This window comes from Phycodurus eques, chromosome 4, assembly GCF_024500275.1.
Source record: "Phycodurus eques isolate BA_2022a chromosome 4, UOR_Pequ_1.1, whole genome shotgun sequence".
In the NCBI taxonomy this organism is placed as follows: Eukaryota; Metazoa; Chordata; class Actinopteri; order Syngnathiformes; family Syngnathidae; genus Phycodurus; species Phycodurus eques.
Window position 1 is genome coordinate 33,399,125 of NC_084528.1, and position 15,735 is coordinate 33,414,859.

At 45.5% G+C, this 15,735-nt stretch overlaps 1 protein-coding gene across 1 annotated transcript; it reads left to right on the plus strand.

The window, feature by feature from the left end:
* Positions 1 to 623: 623 nt before the first annotated feature.
* On the plus strand, positions 624 to 6,839 carry wdr89 (WD repeat domain 89). Its single transcript, XM_061675434.1, has 3 exons — positions 624 to 756; positions 3,173 to 3,578; positions 4,616 to 6,839. Exons 2-3 carry the CDS (start codon positions 3,189 to 3,191, stop codon positions 5,357 to 5,359), a joined length of 1,134 nt encoding a protein of 377 aa, XP_061531418.1. The 5' UTR covers positions 624 to 756; positions 3,173 to 3,188; the 3' UTR covers positions 5,360 to 6,839.
* Positions 6,840 to 15,735: the final 8,896 nt, after the last annotated feature.

The window sequence follows — 15,735 nt, forward strand, 5'->3', positions numbered from 1 at the left end:
TCCGGTTTCCTCCCACATCCCAAAAACATGCATTAATTGGAGACTCTAAATTGTCCGTAGGCATGACTGTGAGCGCGAATGGTTGTTTGTTTCTATGTGCCCTGCGATTGGCTGGCAACCAGTTCAGGGTGTACCCCGCCTCCTGCCCGATGACAGCTGGGATAGGCTCCAGCACGCCCGCGACCCTAGTGAGGAGAAGCACCTCAGAAAATGGATGGATGGATGCTTCCACCTGCTGGTCATCAGTGTCATCACGTGCTGCAAGATTTAACGCAGATTTTTCCCTCCCACCAACAGGAAAACTCTCAATAAAATTCACACTCTTGTTTGAAATGAAATAGCACAATTTATGACTGTGACGTCACTTGATTTCTTCTCACGAAATGTCTTCAGATTTATCGTATTGTGTGTGATGTGATTGAAAAGATTCACTAACAAAACGACTTACAAACAAAAGTCAATTAAGATAAAAACACAGTTTGCCCTTCAAGATGACCAAATATCTGACTGTACTGCACTGTACATCTTTAATTAAGGAATAGTTGTCTTTCGTAGTTGTCATGACGCGGAACGTTTGTTCGTGTGCGTTTCCGGAGTCCGGACTGCAACCAGTGTGACACTTTTTGTCTTCCATGCGCATTTTGGTCTTCTAAAATTATTTTGTTGGGTTTTTGTCCTACTTACACTTGTTTACTGTTCACTTTTTTCATCTTTATTCGTCTTCATGCGAGTATAAAAGTTCAGAAAGACATCGCGGTAAGTTATAGTGGTGTGCTCGGAAAATTAAGCTTCATTTAATACTTATTGTGCAACAACGGAATACGAGTTGCTATATGTCGAGTTCGTTATATACTATTTAGTAGACTACATTAATGAGGGTAATTCGGCACTAGTCTGGTTGAGCGAAGTGTTTAATATAGTTTGGTTTTGCCTCCATTTGAACTCCCCTTGCTGCTCACGATTTTTTTGACAATGTCAATAAAGTTGCACGCTATTACGATTGTCTAGTATAAAAGTGTATATTGATTGACTTCATATTTAAATAATTGGTAATTTGTTCACGTTGAATAAGTTAACAGTTTACTCTGTCTCTGTCAATTGACTGTCTGTTGTCGTACTCGAACAGCTCCAACTACCGTAGACAAATTCCTGGTGTGTTTTTTGGACATACTTGGCAAAATAAAGATGAGTCTGATTCTGAAAAACGCGTTATCTCATTTCACACTTAGGTTTTAATTGTCGTTACTACCATTTTTAGATTTTTGTCCAAGATTTGTTTGGTTCGTCAACTATTATTTTGTCGTTTTTTCTCAACTGTTTATTCCAAATGTTTTTCTTTTACTTAAAACAAATTATACTTTTTGTGTTCATATTTAAAGAAAAATGTATTTGCCTCAAATATTTGGTGCAAATGGCGCAGAGCCTTCAAGAAATTGATGCAATTTAAAGTGAATTTTTAATCTGGAACAGTGTTATTTGTGCAAATTGGTTCAGATATTCCTCAAGCACATGAGTGGTCAGTATTGGTCAGCAACAGATATGAAAATACTGCAAAGTGACGACACCACTACAGTGAGTGCATGAAGAATGTATATTTGGCCCGACAGAGATGTGACAACAATCTCAAGACAAAATTGGCAGCATGTTACAAAATTAATGGCAAGAGGGAGGAAGCTGTTGGAATGTCTGCTAGCTTTAGTTTGCATTGTTCGGTAGCGCCTACCCGAGGGAAGGAGCTGGAAGACGTGGTGACCAAGATGTGGAGGGTCCGAGAGGATTTTGCATGCGCTTGTCTTAGTTCTGGCAGCGTGCAAGTCCTCAAGGATGGGTAGGGGGGTACTGACAATTTTTCAGCAGTTTTGATTGTCCGTGGCAGTCTGGTGTTGTCATTTTTTGTGGCAGCAACACACCAGACTGTGATGGATGAACACAGGACCGATTCGATGACTGCGAGAACTGCCTCGACAGCTCCCGTGGCAGGCCGTGCTTCCTCAGAAGCCGCAGGACGTACATATACTGCTGGGCCTTTTTCAGGATGGAGTTGATGTTGGTCTCCCACTTCAGGTCCTGAGAGACTGTAATTCCCAGGAACTTGAAGCTCTCGACAGTCTACACGGGGCAGTTGGACAGCGTGAGGGGCAGCTGTGGCCAAGGATGTTATTTGGCCATCTCTACAGTTTCGAGCGTGTTCAGCTCCAGGTTGTGTCAGCCGCACCATAGCTCCAGCCGCTCCGCTTCCTGTCGATAGGCCGATTCGTCACCATCTTTGATGAGGCCGAAGACTGTGGTCTCATCTGCAAACTTCAAGAGTTTGACAGCCGGGTGCGTTGAGGTGCAGCCGTTCATGTGGAGAGAGAAGAGCAGCGGAGAGAGGATGTATCCTGATGTATGGATGTATCCTTCATTCAATGAAGCGAAGTAAAATGACTTGCCGTTCAAAAACAGCGACTCCAAGTCCGGGCCGCAGTGTGCGCTGAGCTCCGTGACGTCGTTCCGCCGTTTTTCGTTGATATAGAAGCACATCCCGCCGCCTTTTGTTTTCCCCGATAACTCAGTGACGCCGTCCGCTCGGTGTAGTTGGAAGCCCGGAAGCGTTACGGCGCCATCGGGAACGCCTTCACAAAGCCGTGTCTCCGCGAGGTCCGGAGTCTTTACCGGTCTTTGTCAGAAGATGAAGCTCGTCCATTTCGTTGGGTCGAGAGCGAAGATTTGCGAGGTGAATCGACGGGCGCGGGATTCGGAATCCTCTCTTACGGTGCTTGACCTGCGCTCGTTTGCCGCTGTGGCCCCCCGGCGAGAAAAAAAGGGAGCAGATAGGTGAAAGTTGGTGAAAGAAAGTCTGGGGTGGACTCCCTAATGTTTAGAAAGTCTTCCCTTTTGTAAGTGCGTCACGTGATGTCTCCAAAGACAAACGAAAAACATAGACTGCGAGAGAGCACGTATAGTAAGCGAGGCGACCACCCGGGTAGGTGCCATCTTGAATAGACCTTGAATTTATTTGTCTTTTCTTTTTTTCCCCAATATCTGTGTACGTTTTAATATTTTTGTGATGTTGAATACTTTTTCCAATGTTTTTTTTGTGTTTGGATTTTTTAGTTAAATTGTGCAAGTGTTCCTCCTGGTTTGACTCCGATTTGCAAATGCAAATTTCATGCGTCTGTCTGTGTTTCAGGTTCTCGGACGTGAGGATGGAAGTCTTGGAGGACAAGTTTGTCAGCTTGGCGCTGGCTGGCCGCTGTGCTCCAGACGACGCCACCTACCTCCTGGATGTGGCGCTGCACCCCGTCGGCGCCGTGCTGGCGGTGTCGTGTTCCAACTTGGCGCTGCGTCTGCACGACGAGGCCACGCTGCGCCTCGTGGGCGAGTATCGCGGGCACGCCGGTCGCGTGTGCGGCCTGACCTTCGCTCACGCGCGCCCCGATCTCCTCTACTCTGCGTCGGTGGACGGGACTGTCCGGGCCTGGGATGTCCGCCGCCCGGGGACGGACGCCGCCCAAGTGTTCCGCGGCGACCCGTCGCACAGCTTCTGTAGCTTCGACCTGAGCTGCGGCGATGCGCTGCTCTGCGCCGGCACTTCGGTTCAGTATACTACTTTATTCTGCACTTCACTTTATGTCCAATGTACTACTCTCCTATTTATACAGGGCTTTGGCACTATCTTGTGTCATCTTAGGGCATTTCAGAAAGCGCAGGAAAAAGTGAATATCAGGGGATGGGTTCCATGGGTTTGGGCTTGGTGAGAAATCAAGTCTTAGCTTGACGCTCGAATCAGTCATGACGTCAAAGAATCTCAAAGCTGCAGACTTAAAATGATAGTGATGACACAAACATTATTCCACGGTAACAAAAATGAAGAATCGGCTGAATGAAGACAGACAAAGAGAAAGGGGAGAGGTCCAAAAAGTGTGTGTCTCCAGAGGTGGCTCTTCGAAAATAAGGTTAGGACCTAACCCAGGTCAGCCGGCGCCAAGCTGCGGGGCTGTGCCGGCGACTGGAGTGCATGGCAAATTATTGACACCTGGTTGGTCACAACGTCTGTCTGTGATAGGTTGATCGTCCTCGGGTGCGGTGGTTTCTCAAAAAAAAAGTTTAAAGTGCACAAAAATTATAATTATAAAATTATTCTTATGAGTTACTGTAAACATGAACTATCAACATTTTCTTTGGTAAATAATAGAAATGGCACCCTTGTAAGTCACATTTGATCCAAATAGGAATTGGCTTCAATTGTTTTTCGACTGGCGGCAAGGTGTTGGAGTGGTTAGCGCATCCGTCTTACAATTCTTAGGTTGCGGGTTAAAATCCGGGTTCTGGCCTTCCTGTGTGGACTTTAAACCAAATTGTCCGTCGGAGTGAATGTGATTGTGAATGCTTGTTTGTCTATACTGTATGTACCTTGCAATTGGCTGAGGGGAAACATGAAACATTAGTTTGACTTGGGGCCATTGACCCCAAAAGGGGGGGGGGGAAGATATGGTCGATGGAACGAACGTGTACCTGCTTTTCTCCAGGTATGCCGGCTTCCTCCCACATTCCAAAAACAAGTTTGCATGTTAGCTTTATAGGTTCATTTCTTCCTTTTCTTTTCCGCTTTCTGTTTCCCGGCACGGATCAGCTGGACGACGAAGACAGCCTGTTGGTGTTCTGGGACAGCAGGAAGCCCGGCGTTGCCCCGCTGGGCATCTACTCCGAGTCGCATAGCGACGATATCACTCAGGTGCGCTTCCACCCGCGCGACAAGGACCGGCTGGCGTCCGGCTCCACCGACGGCCTGGTGAACGTGTTCGACGTGCGGCGCGGGTCCGAGGAGGAGGCGCTGCTGTGCACGTGCAACAGCGAGTCGTCGGCGGCGTCAGTGCGCTGGGCGGCGGCTGACGGGAGCCGTTTGCTGTGCCTCAGCCATGACGAGGGGCTGCACCTGTGGGACCTCCGGCAGCTGGACACCGAGCGACCGCTCGCCGTCTTCAGCTGCCCGGACGTCCGGCGCTCGGAAGTCAAGCCGGACGGTCGGGGCCCGGAATACCTGGTGGGCGGGGCCTGGCTGGAGGGGGCGGGCCAGCTGCTGGTGGTGGGCGGGGACAGGGGCGGCGACGTTCAGCTGATGGAGTGCGACGACGAGGGGCTGCGTCTCCTCGGGACCCTCCGCGGGGGACACGCCTCCACCGTCAGGTGCTTTGTGTGGGACGAGGCCCGGGGGGCGCTGGTCACCGGGGGGGAGGACGCGCAGCTGTTGCTATGGAAACCGGGAGGGGAAGAGCAAGACGCGGGGAAGAAGAAGGACAGGAAAAGTTCTTCTGTTTTAAAACTAAAATCGGGACCTCACAAAAAACACAGCTACACGAAGAAGCCACCGTACTGACAAAATGTATGACAGAAAATAGTGTCCGGTTGGAACTCAAACCCCTCCTTTGTACAGTAGTTGACAGCCTGGTCCACAATTGGCCGCTGTTGTTTGCTGGCGCTGTGGCGGAATCGACGGGGAGAGACTGGTACATGCATTTCTGGGTTGTGCCGCTGCTTGTCAAAGATAAACGACTACTAGATCTGGCAAACAGTTGTGCCTATGTAGCGGCCATGTTGGCAGGGGGGCGATGTTCCCATCAAAGACAATGCAAGGACAATAGCTTAGCGTCGCCGTAATTACGCAGTTGAAAAGGGGCATGTCAAAGCCACCTATTCAAATCGATGGCTGGTGTTTACACGGGCGCTCATCGTGTCGTCTCGCAAACATTCTATACTGATTTTGGTGCCGTCTACAGTTGTTTTCTGTCAGGCCCTTCTCTATGGCATCCAGTTGTAACGGAGGTGAAAAAAGGAAGCGCACAAACTCGTGAAACTATGTATATTTTGGAAAAGTACAAAACAATAATTTTGTTATTTTTAGGCCATGAAAGAAAGTGCTACAATTTAACAGAAAATCAGCTTTAAAGGACGACCCTTCCCCCCTATTAGTCCGTTAAATTGAGGTTCCGCTGTACTTATATTTCTGTCAGACTACTACTCACATGTTTAAATTATGTTTGGATTTGAAATACTTAATCATATGTTTTAAAATACATTTTAACTGTGAAAAAATATTCATAATTCACAAGGCGACACATGCCAAACAGATATCATTCACATACAAGGTGAATAATATTGGACTGAGGACTCATCCCTGTGGAACTCCGCTTGTTACTTTGATTAGGTCTGATTTGACTTAAAGCTATAGTATGGAACTTTTGGTGCCCCACAAGCTTGAATTTTGCACTACAACAAAAGAACAGAGCCGTTGGTTCAATATGATGTAGGCAATGCATGTTATGCCCCTTATATGTGATTCTACAAAAATTTTACTATGTTTTGAAGGACATGCAGCCTTTAAAAAAAAAATAAAAAATATATTTTTTTCTGTGGCATCATTTGCAGTGCACCACCAAATGAATAGGGCATTCGCAAAATAAAAAAATATAAATAGAGCAAGATGTTAGAGGAGGTGAATGGCTTACTCAGCAGTATCTCCTGTAGTAGTGGCTTGGGAGAAAATTACTTTTTTAAACAAAAAAGTTGTGGCTTGTATCTTTAATATAACAGCCCAAATTGTTTTTTTTATTCAAAAGGTAGTCAGTAAGCCATATTTGTGCTTTTCCTTTGACTCTATCGCTTTCTAATTTTCTCATCAGTATAGTGTGGTTTTCAGTGAAGACTCTTAATTGTCCATACTTGTGGATGTTTTTTTGTTTTTTTTTGTCTGAATATGCCCTGTGATTGGCTGACAACCTGTTCAAGGTCAACCTTGCCTAGTTGTCAAAGTCAGCAAAATTCAAGTTTTAGGCTTGAACATTTGTACTTTGAAGACTGATCTTGTGGACAGAGTTGACAAAATGAAGCAATACATCTCAACAAAATAAAATATTTGAACTTGAAGGGGCATTTTAAAATGCATGCAGCTCATCAGTATGGCACTAATATTAGTCAGCAGAGGATAAAGAATATATGACTGAGAACTGTACTGCCATCTGTCTACGTGTAGCTGCACTGTTTGTGTTCAATTCGTTGCTTTAACAGTTATAGCACTGCATCATAGATTCTAATTAGCGTTCGCATTAAGATAGGAGATTGAAATGCTAAACCAAGTGGCTGTTTTAAACACACAAGGTTTAATAGACTACCAGATGAAGCACAATGTTCATTCTGTCTGTTGTCGTACTCGAGCGGCTCCAACTACCGGAGACAAATTCGTTGTGTGTCTTTTTGGACATACTTGGCAAATAAAGATGAATCTGATTCTGATTCGATGCAGTGTTACGAAAATGGTTTAATTCTACTTAATTATGCCATTAGTGTATGTTTTTATTAAGTACAATATTATGGCGTGCTATTTCTCTTCATACACTACAATTTTTGTTTTTTTGGGGAAGGCTGGAACGCTTTAATAGCATTTCCATCATTGAGTGAATTAAACTCATCTCAAGGCACCACTGTACATTTAAACAAAAATTTACTTATGCATCGCTTTTACTGTGTTGTAAAGCATGTGATTGGCTTATGGCATCACATGACCTGAGTGTCGTACTAACCTAACGTGACTCACTTGAAAATTTACCTTAAAAGAACTTGTCATTCAAACGAACAATGTCAAGTTAATTTGATGAATGAGCACTGTTGTGTATTATGTGTTTACACGAATTGTAGTTGCTGGCCGTTGCTAGGCAACAAATCACGTGACAGCGTAGTCTCCCTATCGTATTGGACCGAACCGAACTGAACAGAACCAGGATGTGCCCTGACTTTCGTGACCAGTCCAGGGTGTAGGCTGCCTCTTACCCAGAGAGCTGGGATAGGCTGCGCTTCCAGACCCTCCAATGACATCACGCTCTATAAAAAATTGATGTAAGCAGTTCAGATAATGGATGGATGAAATATGATTCGAATGCATGTTATCTCTTGCTTTAATCTGGCGGCTAATGCTAACATGCTAGCCAAGCTAGTGTCAGCCGGCTAGGAGGAAGAAGGGCCGCGAACAAGTTTGTCCTCATTCCGAGGAGACAAACATTGAGTTGAAAGCTCCTTGCGCCTTTCTGTCTTTCCTTGTCTCCTGCCTGCTAGCTCCTCCGTCGAACTGACGGCGTCATGGCATGCCCCCGCCCTCCCGCTTAACGACTTGCCTCCTTGTCCAATTGCAATCGCCTTCATCGCTCGCTGTAACCAATCAGCGCCTTTCTTGTCTTCCCTTGTTCACCCTGCTTTTTTAAAATAAACTTTATTGAATACACAGGAACAACACAGTCTATGTAGATATAAACAAATAAAAGCAAAAACATAGGGGAGAAAGGGGCCCAAGGGAGTTTCCTTATAATAATTTTCAATCTTTAAGTGTTGTGGTTCGAACGGCATTTTGTTTGCTTGTTGCCTGCTGACTCGTCCGCCCAATTTATGGCGTCACAGCCTGGGCCCCCCCCACTCCCATCTGACTGACTTGCCTCCTCCTCCAATCGCAATCACGTTCATCGATCGTTGCGACCAATGAGCGCGACGGCCCTGCCGAGCACGTTAGTGTGCTTGTGTTATGTGTGCCGTGCTCTCAGCCCTCCTGTGCTGTTGACAAAAGAAGAAACAGCCCCGAAAATAAAACCGTGAGGAGACCACCCGCGACCAGACAGGAGCATCAGCATCACCGTCACTTCGGGGAAGGGGGAATGTAATAGCGACCGCTGGGCCTTCTGGATGGGAGTTTGAGGTTGGAAGGAGAACGTCCGCCGCTGTTGAGGCCGACATTGTGCCTGATTTTGGGAAAGGCTTTCCGCACCGAGCTGGAGGTATCCCCGCACATAGCCACCCCCCGCTAGATTTCCCAACATAGGATAACTCCTGGCCGCTGCCGTTGCCAACCGCAGAGGATCAAGGTAAAGTACCCCCACCCTCTTGGAGCTAAGAGCGGCTTGTCGGGACTCGGGACGGCGCCTCGTCCAGCCTGGGCAGCTTCAGTCTCCCCCCCCCCCCCCCACCCCCTCCCGTCGTCAGTGTGTCAGCTATCGCTAGCAGCATTAGCTCCGTCGCCTCGGTTTTTACGTCTGGGATGATGGGTGACCGTCCGAACCCGCCCAGGTAAAGTGTTCCGTCCCACAGAACCCACTGACTTCTTTTGCATTTCATGTGTTTGTCCATGTTTTCATGTTGTGTGTTCGCTTTGGCGACGACGACTGTGGCGGCTAACGACTAGCCCGTTAGCAGCTCAGCTTAGTTTAGCCTAGCCACGGCTCCCCAGCAGCACAAGCTCCACTCGGATGACATTTTGGGTCACGCTAGGGCCGCTTTTTACGATCAAAGCCAGCGACGAGCGCTTCCTAGCAGCGCAGGGGTGCTTCGTGTGCACGCGGATGGCAACTAGCTAACGACAAACAGGAGCAAAACGGGAGGCTAGCCTTGCTAAGTGGCTAACGGCTAGCTGTCAAGTTTGGAGGCTTTGCGGCGCTTCGGCAGGCCCAAAAGGAGCCTTGAAGAGACAGGCTGCAATCTGCTCATCCATGCGGAATGCATTAGAAGAACAAGGTTTGCGAATGAGCTCCTTTAAATATACAAGCTTATAAGAACAGCAGCGCTGGCTCTTGGGCCCTTTGCTTCTTTTGAAAGTTGACGTGACGAAGGCGTTTTGTTGTTTCCACTTGAAGACAAATAGTTGCAAGTTGTCAGTTTGTCTGGAGAACAGTTGCTATGTGAACGTCCGTGCATTCTGTCTGTGAAGCGCCTCTTTGGGGCGTGCTGGAGCCGATTCCAGATGACCTCGGCGACAGGCAGGGTACACCCTCAACTGGTCGCCGGGCACAAGTAGACAAACAAGCAGTCACACCTGCGGAGCATTTCCGGTCTAGACATGAGAGACCCGAGTGCCCCGTAGAATGAATATGAACATTTCCAATATTTTAATATCAATATGTTGAGAAGATTTCCACCAGCAAAAAAAAAGAACAAAAGAAATGTGAATAAGAGGGTGATCGTGTAATAAAATAAAGTAAAAACAAAAATAAGAGGATGATAGTGGGAAAAAAAACACAACAAGGCCGGAATCGTGTTTACAAAAAAACAAAACACAAATAATTGTGGTAAAAAGGAATATTTTGTCATTTTTTCAAGTGTAAGACAAAATAGTTACAAGTTTGGCAGTTTGTCTGGAAAACAGTTTAAATATGAATATTTGTCAAATATAAGTTTTATTGTAAATATGTAAAAATCAAAATCTATATATGAGTCCAGCCAGGGAATATTGAGAATGTGTCTATTGTCAGTTAATGAGTAGAAAATAATTATTTCAACCAATTTAAAAAGAAAGATTTACAAATGGCTAAAAAAAAAATTACAGGTTAAAAAAACTGAAAGGACTGAGGGCAAAGCTTATGAAATCAAGCCCTTCCATGATACATACACTCTGTTGCCAAAAATATTAGAAATTCTGTCCAAAATATTGGCCCTTTAGTTCTAGCGAAATTAACTCTGAATTTCTTGAGGATGCAAAGAGATTTTGGGCAGTTGCATGCTTCCATCTTATGGCAACAGTTCCTCCTCTTCCAACATGACAACGTGACCTGGGCGACAAAGAGCGTTTGCTGTTGATCCACTTTACTGGCTGGCACTGAGTCCTGACCTCAACCCGATAGAACGCCTTTGGGATGAATTAGAGCGCAGACTGAGAAGCGACCTTCTCGTCCGACATCAGTGCACGACCTCACAAATGCGCCTCGAGATTAACGGTGAAAAATTCCCATGAACACGCTCCTAAACCTTGTAGAAATCCTTCCCAGGAGACTTGAAGCCGTTATGGTTCCAAAGGCTAGATGGACAGATGTCATATTCATAAAACCTATGAATTTAGAATTTGATATCACTTAAATTCATATGCTAAACAAGGCAGGTGAGCGGATACTTTTGGCAATATTGTGTATCTATAAAAAATGTGACCCAAAAGTGGACATGATTTCATATTCTTACATTGTGGTTTTAGTGCATTCCACAAATTGAGTTCCTTTTATTGAAATGCAGATGATGGTGGTGGTGGCGGTGGTGATTATTCAGTGTACTACAGTCCTGGACCTCCTCTGCTGGATGGAAGCATTTCCTGTGTGTGTGTGTGTGTGTGTGTGTGTGTTACGTGATGCGATATGTCAAGGTGTGTGTTGACTTTTGTATTGTTGGCAGTGTAGCAGCTTGGCGACAGTCGAAGATTCAAAATGTTGTTCAACGATTACGACCTCTCGGATGGACTCACTACCTTCTTATCAGCACTGATGTTCTGAATGAATCAGTCACATCATGTCAGTGCAGAGTTGAGGAAAGTAAACATTTGCATTCACATTTTCCCTCCCAAACGTCGTGTCAATCGTCCTTATCACACACCGACACACATGCATGCGCACACACAAACATTCACTCACTCTGCTGCTTTAAATCCCATTTGGGTCTTAAAACAGGATAGTCATGTTAATTGCAATTATTTGTCAATAAAATAGATTATGTGTATTGAAATTGATGCGCGGCACGGTAGCCGACTGGTTAGAGCGTCAGCCTCACAGTTCTGGGGAGCGGGGTTCAATCCCCAGCCCCGCCTGTGTGGCGTTTGCATGTTCTCCCCGTGCCTGCGTGGGTTTTCTCCGGGCACTCCGGTTTTTCCCTCATCCCAAAAACATGCGTGGTAGGTTAATTGACAACTGTAAATTGCCTGTCGGTGTGAATTTGAGTGCGAATGGTTGTTTGTTTGTATGTGCCCTGCGATTGGCTGGCAACCAGTTCAGGGTGTACCCCGCCGCCTGCCCGATGATAACTGGCATAGGCTCCAGCACGCCCGCGACCCGCGTGAGGAGAAGCGGCTCAGAAAATGGATGGCTGGAAATTGCTGCGCAGTGGTTCCCTTAGGAAATAGAAAATCTGTTTTGTGGTCAAACAGTTGTAAAACCTTTATTAACTTTACAGGCTACACTCAAATTCCCATTTTTTTTCTCTTTTTTTTTTTTTTTTTTTTACTTTCATCCAAATGTATGAAGTTGAGCATACTTATTAATAAAATGTTCAAATCATATAAAGGTTGTGGGGAAAGAAAAGAGTCGATGTAGCTTTAAAATAAAATCTCGCTCTCGTCACAAATCCGATTGTAATTGATTTTTTCAATGTATTTTACTTATTTATTAATTTCCCCCCGCCCTTTTGAAGAAAAATCAAATGATAAAGACATTCTTCACAAGTTTTGCTTTATTCCCCTCCTGGGATTTGCTTTATTTCTTTGAAACTGTGAATGCTGAAAGTTTTCTCCTCAGCAGTAACTTGCATCAACGTGCACAGAAACAAAAACATGGTTGTCAACGCAACGTTCTACAATTTAACGTCATAAATTGAGTTGTCCAGCTCGGGTCAAAAGTTTCCAAAGTGTGGACCTCATGTCTTTGGCGCTTGACTCCACAATTGCCTTCCAGGGGCTCCTTTCTTGCCGTAGGCGAACCGATGAAAGGATCTCATACTTGTCACTACTTATAAAAAGTTGCCAAATTGTCAATGCTCACAGCTTTTGTAAACGAGCTCCTCTCCGTTGGCAGCCATGATTGATTGATCGGTGTAAGCAGCGCACATCAGTTGCAACAAAATAATCACGCCGCCTTCGCTGAGGTCGGACCGCTTCCAAGCTGACCTCGTCTCGTTCGTACGCCGACCGACCCCACCAACTTCCACGTTTTCCACGTACGAGCCGTCATCCGGATGATTTTTTATTTAATTAAATTTTTTAAATTTGAGATGAGCAACGTGACAAGTGGCGGACTTCCTTGTGGAACTTTGTCAAAAACATGGAATGAGCACTTGTGGAAAATCCTCCAGAGCAAATAAATTCACCCAACAACAATTGATGACCGACGTACATTTGCGCCGCTTAAGTGGATTTTTTTAGTGCGAGGGAGGCCATTTGAAACGTCTTGCGTCCACTTGGAGAAGCCCTCCCTCAGAATTTCAACCCGCACCAACTTATTGGTGAATATTTTGACCAGAAATTTGTCAGCCAATCGGAGGAGGGCTTCCTGGAGTGGCAGACGAAAAGTGTCGAGGAGATATGTTGAGAAGTATTCAAGTTATACTGTTTAACTCTAATTTGAAGGTCGATATCACACGAAAAAAGTTGAATGCCCTGTTTGTATGCCTACGTAGCTGCGCCGTGTGTGTTAAAGTAGCAGTTGTTCGAAGGTTTAGTAATGATTTAACATTAATTCCCAAATACAGGGAGTTTCAGAAGTCGCTCATGGTTTTGTATTGTTTGTTGAAAATTGAATTGAAACATGATGAAATTCACAGGGTAAGATCTGCATGAACTGAGAATATTTGTAGTGCCAGCTTTGATTTGGACTAGGGCCGTCACTATCAAATCTTTTTCGAATCGATTATCCTATCGACTATTCCATCAAGTAATTGCCCGCCCCCAGAAAAAGTTTCAAAAAGTAGTTTCAAACACTACTTCAATGCATTGCATTCTCATTTCTTAGTGCACCCGAATTTTGTTGTATCATGTCTTGTACAACGACAATCAATAATCTTGATCTTGAATAATCATATGCAATTTGATTTTGTGTTGAAAAATATTTTTTTGTTCAGTCCGGTTTACTTTATTCAGACCCGTAGATAGACTTGTTTTGCCGCACGAGTTATACATGTAGACACAACAACCGCAACACTAAATTGCCCGTAGGTGTGAATGGGAGTCCGAATGCTTGTTTGGTTCTATGTGCCCTGCGATTGGCTGGCGACCAGTTCAGGGTGTACCCCGCCTCTTGCCCAGAGTCAGCTGGGATAGGCTCCAGCACGCCCGCGACCTGTGTGAGGAGAAGCCGTACGGAAGATGAATAAATGAATGTATAAATATATGTATATGAGTTTAAGGAAAAAAAAAAAGTTAGCTTCTGTATGTGCGGGATGTATCCGTCGTGCTATTTGTGCTCGGATGTTTTCTCTCCAAACGACCCCAGCTCTGCTTTGCAGTAATTGTGTAGCACTTTCTTTTCATCCTTTTCATCCAATTTAAAGCGACCCCCACACCTTGGACATCTTTTTTCTCTCTCGCTTCATTTTCTCTTTCAACCATGTCGCATGGATTCAGTGCGTGCGTCTGCAACAAATGTCGGTGCGGTAATCACGGATACTATGGCTGGGAAAAAAAGTCGACTAACTCTGTTAAGTCGACCAAAAATGGGCCGACCCGAAATGTTTGCGTTGAAACTCCGCCGGAACCGTGTTTGCGCGCCACCGTCAGTTTTCTGCACGGACATTACTTGCAGACGCACACAACTTCATGACCTCCCCAACATGGCCGCCACGTATGTACGAAGCTTATAGCCGCCGGCGTACCTAGTCTTCATATCTCCGATTGGAACTTGGGACCACTGCTGGAATACACACGGCTGCAGACAGAGGATGTCCGAGTTTTGCGATCACTTTCAACCACAAAAGGATGAAAATTAAGCGGTATGCATTTACTGCAAACGCAGCGCTGGCGTACCACAACGGCTTGGGACGAAACATTCACACGTGGGCTGGACGAGCTTCGCACGATACATAAAGTAACGTTTTTAATTTGTTATACTTTGTAGCCAGTGTAATATACCCTACAATCAATAGTTATAACTTAGAACGTACTGTATCGTGTGTGTCTGTGGTCAATGACGCTGTGTGGGTTTCAGAGAAACGTTGAAGTATTTTTTTGACGTATGGGCGTGGCTAAACCGAGATTCAGCGGGAGACTGGATGTGTTATGGTTGCCGCGCACCGAGCGACGGGACGGAACCCGACTGAATTGTTGTGCAGTGTGTTTTCAGGAGTGTTTTTGCCCCGATTCGAAATTTGAATCTTCGCCACTTATGGCCAATCAAAATGCACAGAAGCTTTCACTCACGCTGAAAATACTGGTGCGTGTTTTAAGCCAGCGAGACACCGAACTGCCGCCGCGCCATGACAATGCAGCAAATATTCTGTTTTACTTCACTACTTAACTGTATTCATCATGTATAATGTGCCTGGGGATGAAAAATCAAAGCTTGTGACCAAAAAGACACCTATCTCAACCCCCAATCGGTTGGATTACATCAAGACAAAAGTAGGGCTGGGCGATTTATCGAAATTTAATTGTGATTTCGATTTTGGCTTGACACGATCATAAAATTTTTATAATTGAAGAAAACTGATTGTGCCGCAGAGTATGCAAGTTCCTGCGCTGTCAAGGCACCCTGAACGCACTCCGTGTTGCTTTTGCAAGCATTGTCATGTATGTTATTCTGCCCTCCCTGAGTGTGCTTGAAGCTCTGTATTGAAACCCCAGTTGGACTTTACTGTAAAACTAAATGGACAACAAAAATAATTCTTTACCGCTTGATCCTCACAAGGGTCGCGGGCGTGCTGGAGCCTATCCCAGCCATCTTCGGGCGAGAGGCGGGGTGCACCCTGAACTGGTCGCCAGCTAATCGCAGGGCACATATAAACAAACAACCATTTGCGCACACATTCACACTTAACGGCAATTTAGAGTCCTCAATCAACCTACCATGCATGTCTTTGGGGTGTGGGAGGAAACCGGAGTGCCCGCAGAAAACCCACGCAGGCACGGGGGGAACATGCAAACTCCACACAGATTTGAACCCAGGTCCTCAGAACTCTGAGGCAGATGTGCTAACCAGTCGTCCACCGTGCCGCTAATTCCTTATATTGAATACTAAAATACAAGACATCTTTTTAAAA